Source organism: Chionomys nivalis, chromosome 10 (genome assembly GCF_950005125.1).
Source record: "Chionomys nivalis chromosome 10, mChiNiv1.1, whole genome shotgun sequence".
Classification (NCBI taxonomy): domain Eukaryota; kingdom Metazoa; phylum Chordata; class Mammalia; order Rodentia; family Cricetidae; genus Chionomys; species Chionomys nivalis.
In genome coordinates this window covers 44,070,811-44,084,689 of record NC_080095.1, presented here as the reverse complement: position 1 = coordinate 44,084,689, position 13,879 = coordinate 44,070,811, and the positions used below count along the sequence as shown (strand labels likewise).

The window sequence follows — 13,879 nt, the reverse complement described above, 5'->3', positions numbered from 1 at the left end:
AAAGGAACCATAGCCTACCATGCATCATCTTTTCAAAAGCTAACTGCTCTCCTGCTCACATTCCATCAGCCTCAGCTACTCCCACGAGCCCAGCTACCTATACCCAGTGTACTGTAGCCAGGCATGTGCCCGGGGGCACCAGAACGCCAGGGAGCAGCCCAGGTGGTGACCACATTTAGCAAACTGAGGCAGTTTGTAGCCAGGTACCAGGAAAGATTAGATGAGAAAGAAGTCTCTTATGTGGATAAGAAATTTAGGTGTGGGGATTAAAATCAGATACTCCCCTGTATATGTTTTCTTCCCTATCTGAATCTCTTCAAAGCCAATGGCAACATCGCCCTCCATAGGCAGTGCCCCTCCCTAGCAAGGATGCCATTCTGCTTGAGAACAAAGCCCCCAGGTGACCAGAGAGTAGTTTGGAACTGGAAAATGAGAAGACAGTTTCTCTTTGGGATGCTCACCCCTAGAGTTGCCCAGTGGAACAACATCCAGAATTACAGTCACATCCTTGTTGGGATCATTTCTAAATCTGTCCGTCTTTCCTCTTGCTAACCGTTTTCACGACCAGCTTCATCATATTTCGGGTTAGTGGAGACCGCATGTGCTGAATGGAGCCTGGGCTCCTCGGAACTTACAAGCTTGTCCTTATGCCCCAGACTGATCCAAATTCCTGGGGTGTCCCCTGGGCTAGCGAAAGGAGGGGATCATCCTGAGCCTAGGAGCCCTGTGCCTCCTCTGACTTTCCTCTTCTCTTCAGGAGCTCGAGCGCCTGAACCAGGTGCTGGAGGCTGAGAAGCAGCAATTCGAGGAGGTGGTGCAAGAGCTGCGAGTTGAGCAAGAGCAGATCAAGAGGTGACCGCGGGCCTGGGGGCGGGGCATGCCGGGGGCGGGGCAACGGGGAATGCCCTGGCCCTGGGAGGGATAGGAGGGAATGGAATTGCCCAGGCCCCTGGGATGGGCAAACTGGGGGGGGGGGGATGCCCTGGCCCTGTGAGATAGGAGGGGATAGGGTTGCCCTGGCTCTGGGATGGGCAACGGGGGTGGGGGTGAATGGGGAGGAGGGATACCCTGGCCCTGGCCTTGGGAGGAGTAGGAGGGGATGGGGTTGCCCTGGCCCTGGGATGGGCAATGTGGGGGGATGCCCTGATCCTGGGAGGGGGACGACAACAGGGGGATGCCCTGGCCCTGTGAGGGACAACGGGGGATTTTCTAGCCCTGGCAACCATGTGCAGCCAGACCTGGAGAGGGCTTTGCCAGGAAACCACTTATGACCTGGTCTTTCCAATGTTCCAGATCTTGAGTATGCCCAGAAAATAACCACCCCCCTCAGTAGGTCATTTCTTATAATTTTGGTTGGGACCCTGGCCTTTAACAGCTGAGCCATCTCTCTGTCCCTGGTAGGTCATTTCCCATCACTCTTGCAGTGGTATGAACAAGAGTGTGAGATGTGGGTGAGTGCAGGCCAGCCTCCCCCCAAGGACCAAGCCCTTCCTACCTTTGCCAGAGCCACTTACCCAAGTTATTGGCAGCAAACTGGCCTGGCCTAGAAGTGCTGCCCCAAAAATGTCCCCAACGTTCTCCATCTCTCCTGCAGTCCTTTCGCACTTTAGTTAATGACACATTGGGATCTTTAGTCTGATGTATTATTTACCCATCTAGTTGCCCAGTAGAGGCATTAACTGCATTATAATCTCGTGAATGTAGGACATGTATATATCCCCAGCCCAAGCGATTCAGATGTAGTCTATCCAGAATTTGGAAACTACTTCTGTGATGGATGGTGCTCGGTGTCATAGCAATGCCATCACCATCATCATCATCACTACCCCCTCCACCATCCCCATCTCAACCACCACCATGGATTATCAGTGACAGCCCAGAAACACCTTATTAAAGGGAGTCATTTAGTTATGTATGGGGGGGGGGGAATAGAGACTCTTTTTTTCTAATTAGCATACAAATAAGAGAATCTCCCTAAGTACTTAAGACACTGAATTGGAAGCTAAGTCCCCGGCTGCAGGACCTTACTGTACCTGGTTAGTGAATCCACCTCATTTGGCTGAGCCACCCTTGCAGCCCTGACTCTGCAGCTGTTTTCAGTGCCCAGCGTTGCAGAGCGCTGGCTGTCCACGGGCCCTGCTGAGCCGCATCAGGTACGACAGAAGCGTGTCTGAGTGCAGAGGTTGGGAAGGGTGCTGGCTGCCATTCCAGCTCTCCATCCCCACAGGGAGCTCGAACTCACCGCAAGATGCCTCAAGGGTGTAGAACAGGAGAAGAAGGAGCTGAGGCACCTCACGGAATCCTTACAGCACACGCTGGAGGTGAGGGGGCTGCTTGCCCAGGAGGCGAGCTGGTGGGTGGAGCTATATAATACTGGATTTCCCATATATCTCCCAGGGAAGGTACCCACAGGAGAATGAGCGTGAAGAGGAGTCTATCTAAAGGACCCTGTCTGTGGATGGTTGGGAGCTCTGTCTGGCACAGGACTGGTTCCTCCCAGACCCAGAACGAACATTCCAGCTTGCCCTTGTGACAACCGTGGCCTCAGGAAACCTGCTCTCTTAGTGTTGGGGTTATACCAGAGACCGGATTGATCAGTGGGTGATAGCCTCACTCACCACATCCTTCTGTGGTTCCTTCACTTAGCTGCTCCTGGGTGAAACTGAGCGTTAGGGAAATTGACTTCCAGGTCACCTTCATCTGATACAAGAGACCAGGAGGGGCAGGGGTGGAGGGGCAGGGGCAAGCAGCACGTGTCAAGGCCTAGCTTCTTAGCATAGCATGCAAGTACAACCCCACCCCCATCCTCCCCTGCTACCCCTTCACCCATTGCCCCTGCTCCAACTACTGAGAGCATGTCCCTAAGGAAAATAAGGTTTTTGACACCCCCCACACACACACACCTCCACCCTACCATTCTGCACAATGTATATCTTTTCGTCTCTTTGGAGAACTGTTTGTCTTCAGACTCAGCTAAAACATCTCTGTAGTCAAGCTTCCTTGATTCTTCTGGGCAGGTATTTGCTCTGTGTTCCCGTGCATTTGCACATCCATTATAGGATTAACATGCTGGGTTTTATTTTCAAAACTGTGGACTTCACTTGGCCGTGTCTTAGCCATTTCCCAAAGTCCAGCACCTGAAGGGAGCTTGGGACCGTACATCTTAGTTGAATCCTCCCTGGAGTGAACGGAGTCTTGGTTTGTTTAGCTTTCCCTTGCACGGGGAGTGATTACCGTGGGTATTTCCAACCCCAGAGTTTCCTTGTCGTGTTACGATCCTGGCTGATAGTGCAGAGAACATCTAGATGCACTCTTGTGCTGGTCCTTTCAAGCATCTTCACATGAGCCCAGTAACATCTCCCTTCTCCTCGAGGAACAAGGACCTCAGAGGATCATGTTGCCCAGAGGCCTTGGGACCTGGCCCTGATAGGTACCATCTTTATTGAAAGTCACATTGGGTTCCTCTTTGTCTGTCTGTCTGTCTTGGCAGAGGAGTAGCCAGGCCATGTTGTAAGAAAGGAGATCTTGGAATGAGGTGTGTAAGGAAGGACCAAGGGAGGAGTCAATCACTCCTCGGAATTGTGAGGAGACCAGGACAGTCACGCTGGAAGGTTAACCCATAATCCTTCTCACCCTTCCCTGCCTTTGTACCAGGAACTCTCCCTAGAGAAGAAGAAAACCCTAGAGATGCTGGAGGAAGATAAGAACCAGCCACAGCCATCGGCCAATCAGAGTGAGCAGCCACTTGTCAGTGATGGTCTCCATAGCAACCTCAGGCAGATTGAAGAGCGGATGCAGGAGCTTTTGGCAGAGAAGCTTCTAGCAGAGAAGAGGTGAGGCACCCGAGACCACTGGGTCCTCCAGCAGCTTGGGAGCTGTCACTACCCTCAAGTTATACAACTGGATTTGAATTCCAGCTGTCATTGACAAGACGGGTCACTTCCTTTTTGCCCATGACCTGACTTTCCCAAAGTTGACTTGACAAATCATTCAGAGCATCATCAAGTCCTCAGAGCAGTGCCCATGGCCGGCCAGCAGGTTCCCTTAGCTTCTGTCCACTCAACCCATGAAGAAACTGAGCCTCGCTGGGTTTGGAGGATTTCCCGAGGTTAGGGAAGTAGCAATCCCTGTACCTCTAAGTCTAGGGCTCCCGTCTCTCCACATCACCACCCCCCATCCCCTATCTGACTGGACCCAGAGAGGATGCAGCCCTTCTCTAGCCATGCCTCTGGCAGGGGCAACCCCCTTTGTAAACGACCACTGGGTAAGCTCCCCTCCTGCCCACAGGATGAAGGAGAATGAAGAACGCTCAAGGGCCCTGGAGGAGGAGCGGGAGTTCTACTCAAGCCAGTCTCAAGCCCTGCAGAACTCACTTCAGGAGCTGACCGCAGAGAAGCAGCAGGCTGAGCGGGAGCTCAAGGTGTGCAGCCTGCATGGGCCTTGTGCTCTGGGCCCTTCCACATGGCCGGGGACGCCTGCCTGTCCCTGTTCTTCACAGTTACCCTAAACTCCTCTCCCAGAATGGCCAGATTCAGGGGCAGGCTTATCACAGGAGGCAGCAATCTCTCTATCATTGATAGGCAAGTGTTAGGAACAGGGCCATGCCCAGGCATCTGGGTCCTGGGTAAGGTGTGGAATCAAGACATGGAAACGTCCACCCAAGACCGTTGAGCCCAGGATGATAGGGAAAGGGATACTAGCCATTTTTCTTATTGCTGTGATGACGTTTCTATCAAAAGCAGCTAACGGAAGGGTGGTTCATGGTTTAGGGGATGCAGTCTGTCATGATAGGGAAGACATGCTGGTGGGAGTGAGGCAGCTGGTGACATTGTGTCTGCAGTCAGGAAGCAGAGAGACATATCTACGCCTCCCCTTCCTTTTTATTCAGTCTGGCACCCCAACCCATGGGACAGTGCCACCCACACTCAGGGTGCATCCTCGGTTGGTTAAACCTTTCTGGAGATGCCCTCACACAGTGTGTTTCTTAGGTGACCCTAAATTGGGTCGAATTAGCAAAGAAAATAAGCCATCACGGAAGGCTTGGGGGGAGGTGGCGACTGCTTCCTGAACTCAGCTTCCCTCTCGCTTGTCCTGCCTCTAGGCTGAAGTGAAGGTGCGCATGGACCTGGAGAGACGACTTCGAGAAGCAGAGGCAGCCTTGAGAAGCCTGGAACAAGGGCTTAATTCCAAGGTTCGGAACAAGGAGAAGGAAGAGAGGATGCGGGCTGACGTGAGCCACCTGAAAAGTAAGGCCTCCCTCCAGGGCCCAGCCCCAATCCCGGAGCTCAGCCCTTTAATCCCAAGCCCATTAGAACCTGGAACAGGCCCTGCCTGTATGAGGTGATCCTTTCTGGAGTTCTTTTTTACAGACACCAGACACCGTCCTGTAGGAGTCCCTTTGGCACTGCCGCTTTGTGGCAGTTGGGCCTGGGGTGAGGGTATGGGAGGAAAGCCTGGAGTTTTGTCCTCTTTTCAAAAGCTCTGTTCCCAGAAGATCTTCTCTGTGCTGGCTACAGACTGTGTGTGGTTTGTGGAGGAGCTGTGTTCTGTAAAGGACAGATCGACATATCTCCCACCTGACCAAATGAGCACCTAGGCGGGGACGACAGGCCCAGAAAAAGATGTACTCAATGGCTCCTTCCCACCACCACAGGGTTCTTTGAGGAATGCATCCGGAATGCAGAGCTGGAGGCCAAGATGCCGGTCATCATGAAGAACTCCGTGTACATCCATAAGGCAGCCACTCGCCGCATCAAGAGCTGCCGTTTCCACCGTCGCCGGTCCAGTACTTCCTGGAATGACAGTGAGCACTCATACGCCCGCATGGGCTGGATAATATGTTCTTGAACCTGGCTCTACCAGCCTTTGGCAGGAGGCACCAAGAGATGCTCAATAGCACGTAGGGCTGGGATGAGGGAGGAAGGGTGCGCTCAGCATGGGGGAGTGCCATTCATGGGGCAATGGGTCTTTGTCTCCCCAGTGAAGCCATCTCAGTCCTTCATGGCCTCCCAGCTAGAAGCCAACAACATAGAAGAGCTAAAGGAGGTGGCCAAGCGGCTAAGTCGAGACCAGCGCTTCCGGGAATCCATCTACCACATCATGGCCACCCAGCCTGGGGCCTCTGCGCTCCCTCGGGGAGGGAAATGATGGGGATCCTTCTCCACCTCCTTGGTAGGGGAGGGGGAAAGCCTGACTCCTCTTGGCTCCTCTCTGCCAGGGCTCCACCAGGAAGGGGACACTCATTCTCAAAGGAGGTGATATGTCCCTCTGCCTCACCAAGTCCTGACCTTGGAGATCAGAAGGAAGTGTTGAGCCCCTGGAACTGAAGTTATGGATGGTCGTGAGCCACTGTTTGGGTGCTGGGAATTGAAGCTGGGTCCTCTGGAAGAGTCACAAGTGTGCTCTTAACAACTGAGCCATCTCTCCAGGCTGAAGCCCTAACCTTGGGTCTCCACTGGGTAGGTGGGTCCACACTGGGTGCTACCTGGCTGTCATGATGAGGCCTGACCATGTGTAGTGTCCGTTGGTCAGGAAAAGAAAATGAAAAGAAAATGTTTTTTTCTGTAAGGACAGGCAGGGCCTGCCCACTGGCTGAGGACTGGAAGACCTCCCTGGCACCCACCATACCCATCTGTGACTCTGCTGCTCTGCCCCTGGTCACGGGACACCCCCAAACTCTCTTTACCCCTGTTCCTCTCTGCAACTTTTGTCTGAGCCCCTCACTTATTCCATGTCCTTGGAGAGGGAAGAGTAGGCCCTAAGACACAATCCCGGGTTCACAGCACCCATACCCTCTCTGCGGTATCTGTTTCCTGGGGGCAGCCCTCCTATTTGCAAGTGGTCTTCTCCATACACAGCCTCAACAACCTGTAAGAGGAGCGGGAGAAGCGTGTGATCCCACTCGGTTCTTTCCCAGCCCTGATTGGGAGCCCTCGACTCCGGGGGTGGGGGGGGGGGTGGGGGCTTTTCCCCTGAAGTCCACACAGCTGGATCAGGAGCAAGGCAGCCAAAGCTCCTGTATTATCCACAGTCAGGCAGAGCTATAGCTGCCTCGGGCTCTTGTGATCCTGCTGCCCAGAGATCACAGAGCTGTGTCTCCCTCCCAGCTGGCTCACCTGTCTGTCTCCACTCCCTGCAGCTGCTTCACTTAGTGAATTAGCGCAGCCATGCACCCACCACAGGGGAACTTGGGTCTGCGGTGAGCCAGTAGCCATGGATTGGTTCACTGTTGTCATAGTGGCACTAACACCAGCCTGCAGGTTTCAGGAGGCCAGGGACTGTGGAAAGTGTTCCTCGTCTGTGACAGTCTTCGGGGCCCGTCCCTCACAAGTTGCCTGAGTCTAGCATTCTTTCCAAACAAGCCTGGGGGTGGGGGAGAGATACGGCTCCGTGGTTAAGAACACTTGGTTCTCTTACAGAGGACCCAGATTTGCTTGCCAGCACCCACATGGTGTCTAACAACCACCCGTAACTCCACTGCCAGGAGATCCAACGCCCTCTTCTGACCTCCACAGGCACCGGACACTCACACGGTGCGTGTACATACAGACATGCAAAGCATTCATACACATGGGATAAATAAGTCTTTAAAAAAGTGGTTAAAAGGGGCTGGGTGCTCAGACACCGGTGGAACAAAGGCGCCCATATTTTGTTCTTTAGAAGACTGAAGTGTGAGGGAGGGACAGGAGAAGCAGGCCCTGAGAGGAGCCCTTGCCAAAGCCCAGGCTACCCTGTCCTCAATGGTCCTTTTTGGTGGGGGTGGTCTCAGGTAGGGTGCTTCGGAGTCAGTGCATTTGTGTGTAAATACGAAGCTTTAAATGTATATAAACACGCATAGACCTGGCGCTCGTCTAGATAATATATGTATGTGGAATGGATTTTGGAATGAAGATTTATAAAACCAAGATTACTTGTTTTGTTTGTTTTTAAAGAATTAATAATGGTTTGCTCTTGGGGAAAATTTCAAATGCGTTTTGATTTTCCTGGGCAAGCTATTAACCAGAAAAAAAAAAGTTCTGCTATAACAGAGCAGCTGCAAGTGTGTATTGTATCCTGTTTTTATTCAGGATCCTGCAGCCCAGGCTGGCCTTGAACTCAGGGTCACTGAGAGTAACCTGCTTCTACCTCCTGAGGGCTCTACCCTGAGCTACACACCCAGCCGGACTAAATACTTTATGAAGCATGAAAGCTTCTGGGCTGTAATCTCAGCATTTAAGGGGCTGAGGCAGGGGGCCCACCTCAAGTTTGAGATCAAAGTCAGTCTGGGGTACACACTGAGACCCTGTCTCAAGACAAAGCTGCCAAAATCCGCTGCCATGCTGCCTCACTCCTGCAGAGCCCCCCTAAACCTCTGAGGTCCCACTCTTTACACTGTGGTAATAGCAATTAGGTTTTAACAGGAGTATGGGAGGAGACAGCCTCAAATCGCAGAAGTGGGGTCTGGACACAAGCACTAACCAATTCCCTAGTTCATTGCCTCCCATTCTCACTTGGTACAAGACAAGTCTGGGTTATCTCCAACCATTCCTAACACAGCATATGCACACACAGCATCTGTATATAAAAATCTGGAGGGCTGGAATTACTCACTGGAAACATATTAACATGATAGATAGTATTAATATTATGTAGCAATTTCTAAAAGTAACTCTTATTCACTGGCCAATTAATTAAATGCGTTACTTCCTGCTTTGTTTCCGAAGTTGGCAATGGAGTCATTTCTAGAGAGATACTGCCCCCTGCAGGCCACCTATGGAATTGAAGCATCACTTTTTGCATAGTCCCGCAAAAGAACTCCCCACTGTTTTTCTCCTGTGACTGGTTTCTTAATAACCAGCTGAAAGATATGTGTTTCCACCCGAGGTCCTGATGTCACCATGTTATTGGATAATCAGCAGGATTTCCCCTGGTCTGAGTAGGGACTAAAGGGGGCAGCCTGAAAGAAACCAACTGTCGTTAGCTTCAATATCCACACCAGAAATGGACAGTCAAATGTTCTGGTGAGGTTTCTGCTTTGTTTCATAAAAGGAGAGCCAGAAATGAGTTACTGGATTAAGTACAGAAGCCTGCTATTCGACTGGTTTCCCAGCTGAGGATGGGTGATGAGTGTCAAGCCAGGCTGCCCTGGTCTGTACTGCCCTGGTCAGCGTACCCAGGGGCTCCCCATGTCCCATCATGAATGTTCCCAGGAGGATACATAGTCATGGAGGGGTCACTTGCGTCTAATGCTTTGCCACAGTTTTAGTGACTTTTCTCATTTCTGTGACCAAATATCCAGTACAAAAATAAGGGTTTGTGCTGGCTTGTAGATTGAGGGCACAGTCCCTTACGGTGGGGAAGTCATGGCAACAGAAGCTTGGGGCAGCTGGTTGAGACAGTGCCACCTCAGATGAGAGTCTTCCTCTTGGGACAATCTGTACCAAGAGCGATCCCAAATGGGAGTTCTTGACTTCTCTTCCTGCGTCCATTGTCTGCCCCTAAGGGCTTGGGTCTGTATTAATTGAACAACACAGAAAACATGATATAGGAAAGGATTGAGGAATCGCCCGAGTTAATTCCTTTAAACCAGAGTTTACAAGGGAAGAATTGACTTTATTGAACCCTAGCGTCCCAGAATAGCACACCAAACTGCTGACAGATGCAGTCAACCTACCTCTATGTGCTGTTTCCGTCATTTAGGTGGACAATTAAATCATTGTTTTCAATGCTCCACTTTCATCAGATGATTTAACTAATCTCTCTCCCTCTCCCTCTCTCTCTCTCTCTCTCTCTCTCTCTCTCTCTCTCTCTCACACACACACACACACACCACAGTTTAGGGTCATGAAAGAGTCCCAAAAGAGAAAGAGGGAGTATGGTCTGAGAGTAAAACCGTGCACTCAGTTTAGCTTGTAAAAGTGGGTTGCTGTAAAAATGGGTTGCAGGGCAAGTCCAAGGCCCAGTAAGCTTGGCCACACTGTTTTCTTAAAGCAAGATAAACAGGCTGAATACACAGAGGGAAACAGGTTAAGTACATAGCTTTAAGTGGTCTCCAGGTATATTATTAACTCGGTTGCAAGGCCGGCAAAAGTTCAGCCTCTGAAGCTGAGAGTGTTTTCAGAAAAGGTTTCCCCACAGCTGTCACGCTGCCTTTGTAGAGAGGAAGCTGAGAGCGGGGAAAGCTTTGGGTTAGCTCTGTACCGCGAGTCTCAGACTCCAGCCCATAGAATGACCCCGCCCACATTTCTGGGGAATGGTCCAGCATCCATGAACTTAATCCAGATAATCTCTCACAGACACAGAGGTTTGTTTCCATGGTGATCCTCAATCCCGGCAAGTTGACAATATTAACCCTCTTACTCCTCAAAGACACGTTGAAGGAAAAGGCAAGAGACTTGGGAGGATCCCATGATCCTGCCCAGGGAAGGACCTGTTGAAGGGATCTAGCCAGCCCGAGCATGGCAAACATGGCTCTGGCAGGCCTTACCTTTCTCCCCCATTCCCTCTGCCTTGCTAAAAACCATTAGATTATATTCCTAAAACTAGCCAAACACCAAGGTCTAGTTCCTTATTTGGCTGCTTCTTCCTCCTGAGTCTGACTACTAAGGTCCAGTTATCAAAGTATTGAATTTCAGCAATCAAAGCTCCCTTTGGCTCACCTAATTAACATGCCCAATTAAAATCAAGCACCTCATCTCACATGAGGTTTCCCATCTCCCTTTATAAGCTGCCATTTTCCTATGAGCGGCGTCTGTCTCCTCTCTCTCCAGAGACAGTCCTTTGTCCTCCATTCTGGGACAAATACCCCTGCCCTCCTCCTTTTGTTCTCTTCCCCTCCTCCCTCATCCTCTATCTCTTGTCTTTGTCTCTTATTCCCTGCCCTTTGTCTCTCTGGGGCAAATAAATCTCCTTTGTGCTGAGAACTTGATCTTGGGGTGTTTTGAGCTGCCTCCGAGGTTCCCGTCTCCATCTCTGGAAGGAGGTAATACGTTCAAACTATTGCTTGCTCACAGCTCAGTCTGACGTGGACAGCCTGTTTGGAGGGCAGTACGTGCCCCAGTCTCAGGAGCAGCCTAGGGTGCCAGATGTGATCTAACCCGGCAGCAGCTGTTAAACTACAGGACAAAGCAGCTGCCTGGAACCTCCAACAGAATTCATGGAGCCATGTGCCCTGCCAGCGTGGAACTCTCCAGCCCTCTGCAGAGTCTCCCCAAAGTCAGAATCCCACAGCTTTGACTCAGCAAAGAGCTACTTACCTCTTTCACTCCTCTTCTTGTGGAGGGGTCAAGAGGTAACACTTTGAGAGAGGAAAACGTTGGTTTAGCCTGGTAGGAAGTGAAATCTACTCCATCCAGTGGGATCGAATGCTGGTCCTTCAAAAGTTTAGAGAACAGGCCAAGTCCAGGAATCCTGGGATGGAGATCTAGTAAACCAAACTCCTTGGTGATGAATCTATCTCTCCCAGAGCCCCACAGTTGGAAATACAGTCTGTCCTGTGTCTTGGTGACTTTGCCTTGGGTGTAACCCGGTGATCAAGTTGGGAGGCCAAAGTGACTCAGGGCTGCTCAGAGACAGATGCTGTACACCCAGGGGCTCCAGGAGCCATCCAGGTGACTATGTTTTGGGAATTCATGGTTCTAGGGGACCTGATACCTGCTTTTGGTCTGTGAGTCCTGCTGTTACCTGTCCCAGCCATGGCTTGGAGTGTCTGCAAAGACTGTCCCTTGCTAAGCAGTGCCTGAAGTGACAAGACCCCCGGGAGGACCTTGCCTCTCTCCCTGCTGCAGGTCTCTGCTGGCCACTTGCTGACCTTGTGGTGTTGGAGACCCACAATTTATAATGATTTCTGTATCTGTATGTTTTTATTCAGCAGAAGAGAGGCCCCTTCAATCGCATGAAGACACCTGGAGCCCTGGAGGCTATGGATTTCTGTAACCCAGGATTTAACTGCTCTGTAGCCTATAGAAATCTGGCAAATAGGCTTCAGGGAAAATGCACTTGTCGATTGAGCTCAGTGCCACACTGTCCTCAAAATTAATCTGAAATACAAAAGTTTGAGCCAGTTGTGGTGGCATACGCCCTTAATCTCAGCACTGGGCACGCAGAGGCAGGCAGATCTCTGTAAGTTTGAGGCTAGCCTGGTCTACAGAGTAAGTTCCATGATAGCCAGGGATACACAGTGAAACCTTGTCTCAAATATCAATTCATTAATTTTGACCTTGAGATAAGAACAGAACCAATTTATAACCTCAAGGAAAAGAATAAAGCCACGTGGGCAGTTTTCTAGTAAATAGAAGATGCCCACTGTTACGTTCGTCCATGTCTGAGGTCATTTCCCCGTCTTCGTGATGTCAGTTTTTATTGTGGTTCTGCTGTGTGGAGTCATGCACCGTCCATGGGCTTGGTTCTGTCCTTTACTGGTTTTTTGTTTTTCATTGTGGTAAAATGTGCAAACAAGGGCCGGAGAGATGGCTCAGAGGTTAAGAACACTAGCTGCTCTTCCAGAGGTCCTGAGTTCAATTCCCAGCACCCACATGGTAGCTTCACAACCATCTGGAATAGAACTTGATGTCCTCTTCTGGCATTCAAGAATACATTCAAAGCACTCATATATAAAATATAAATAAACAAACTTTTTTAAATGTGCAGACAAAATTTACCCCTTGAAGGGGTAAGCCACACGGGTGGCTTAGTGAAGTTGAGTATATTCGTGTGGTTGTGCAATCAGTTTCCTGGATGCTCTCAAACTCTGAACCCTGGAAGAAATAATTCCCCCACTCCACTCCTTGGGCTAGCAACCACCATTCTTCTTCCTGGGCCACGACAACTCTAGGTACAGCTAGCTCAAGAGAGTGAACTAACTACACAGTCTTTGTCTTTTTCTTTGCATGTGTGCTGTGCAGCACACACATGGAGGTCAGAGAAGAACTTGCTGGAACCAGTTCTCCTCCCACCACGTGGGTTTCCGGAATCAAACAGAAATCACCAGTCTTCGTGTTTGATTCCACTGAGACATCTTGTGGACCCATTTTTGTTTGTTTTTGTTTTGTTAAAGATTTATTTTATCTTGTGTTTATGACTGTTTTGCCTGCATGTGCATGTGTGTGTGTGCGTGTGTGTGTGTGTGTTCCGTACATTCATGCCCGGTGCCCAAAAGGAGCCAGGAGAGGAACTGGATCTCTTGGAACTAGAGTTACAGATGGTTGTGAGCCACCATGCAGGCACTGGGAACCAAACCAGGGTCCTCTGTGATAGCACCTGATGCTCTTTGACCAGATTTTATTTTTACTAAAATACTTCATGAGCATACTATCCTCGGGGTTCATTCATGCTGTACAATGTAGCAATGCCTACAGTTCTTTCCTTCAGTAATATCTTACACTTAAAAAATAAGAACTAGGGGCTGGAGAGGTGGCTCAGTGGTTAAGAGCATTATCTGCACTTCCAAAGGTCCTGAGTTCAATTCCCAGCAACCACATGATGGCTCACAACCATCTGTAAAGAGGTCTGGCGCCCTCTTCTGCCTTCAGGCATACACACAAACAGAATACTGTATACATAATAAATAAATAAATATTTTTTTTAAAAAAAGAACTAATTGAAATACAGTTCCTCTGACAAGGCAAATGGAGGGGCTCTGCCTGTCTCTAAGGACACAAGGTCCTTCCCCTTTTTTCCTTCAGGGTTTCCTCCACTCAGGCCGCCTGCAGTTAAGGGATGCTTGGCTGTTCATTTCCTCCTTCTTCCCAGCAGATGGCAGCACGCTCTGATCAGGCCTGCAGACCCAGGTGGGAACGTGAGCTGCGGCTTTGTGGCTACGCAGTGTTGTGTGATTGGCTTGAATCTGTAGGTCGTTCTTCCCTTTAGGATAGAAAACGAAGGTTCTGTTTGGATCATCGTA

General features: G+C 50.3%; 1 protein-coding gene across 1 annotated transcript in view; it reads left to right on the top strand.

The window, feature by feature from the left end:
• The window catches only part of Plekhd1 (pleckstrin homology and coiled-coil domain containing D1), a 29,125-nt gene extending 21,248 nt beyond the window's left edge, over positions 1 to 7,877 (top strand). Inside the window, exons 7-13 of the mRNA XM_057782611.1 lie at positions 758 to 852; positions 2,228 to 2,321; positions 3,655 to 3,833; positions 4,288 to 4,420; positions 5,102 to 5,246; positions 5,654 to 5,803; positions 5,981 to 7,877. Of these exons, the coding sequence (XP_057638594.1) occupies positions 758 to 852; positions 2,228 to 2,321; positions 3,655 to 3,833; positions 4,288 to 4,420; positions 5,102 to 5,246; positions 5,654 to 5,803; positions 5,981 to 6,147 (963 nt within the window). The 3' untranslated portion in view covers positions 6,148 to 7,877. The remainder of the gene's footprint in view (positions 1 to 757; positions 853 to 2,227; positions 2,322 to 3,654; positions 3,834 to 4,287; positions 4,421 to 5,101; positions 5,247 to 5,653; positions 5,804 to 5,980) is intronic.
• The last annotated feature ends 6,002 nt before the right edge of the window (positions 7,878 to 13,879 follow it).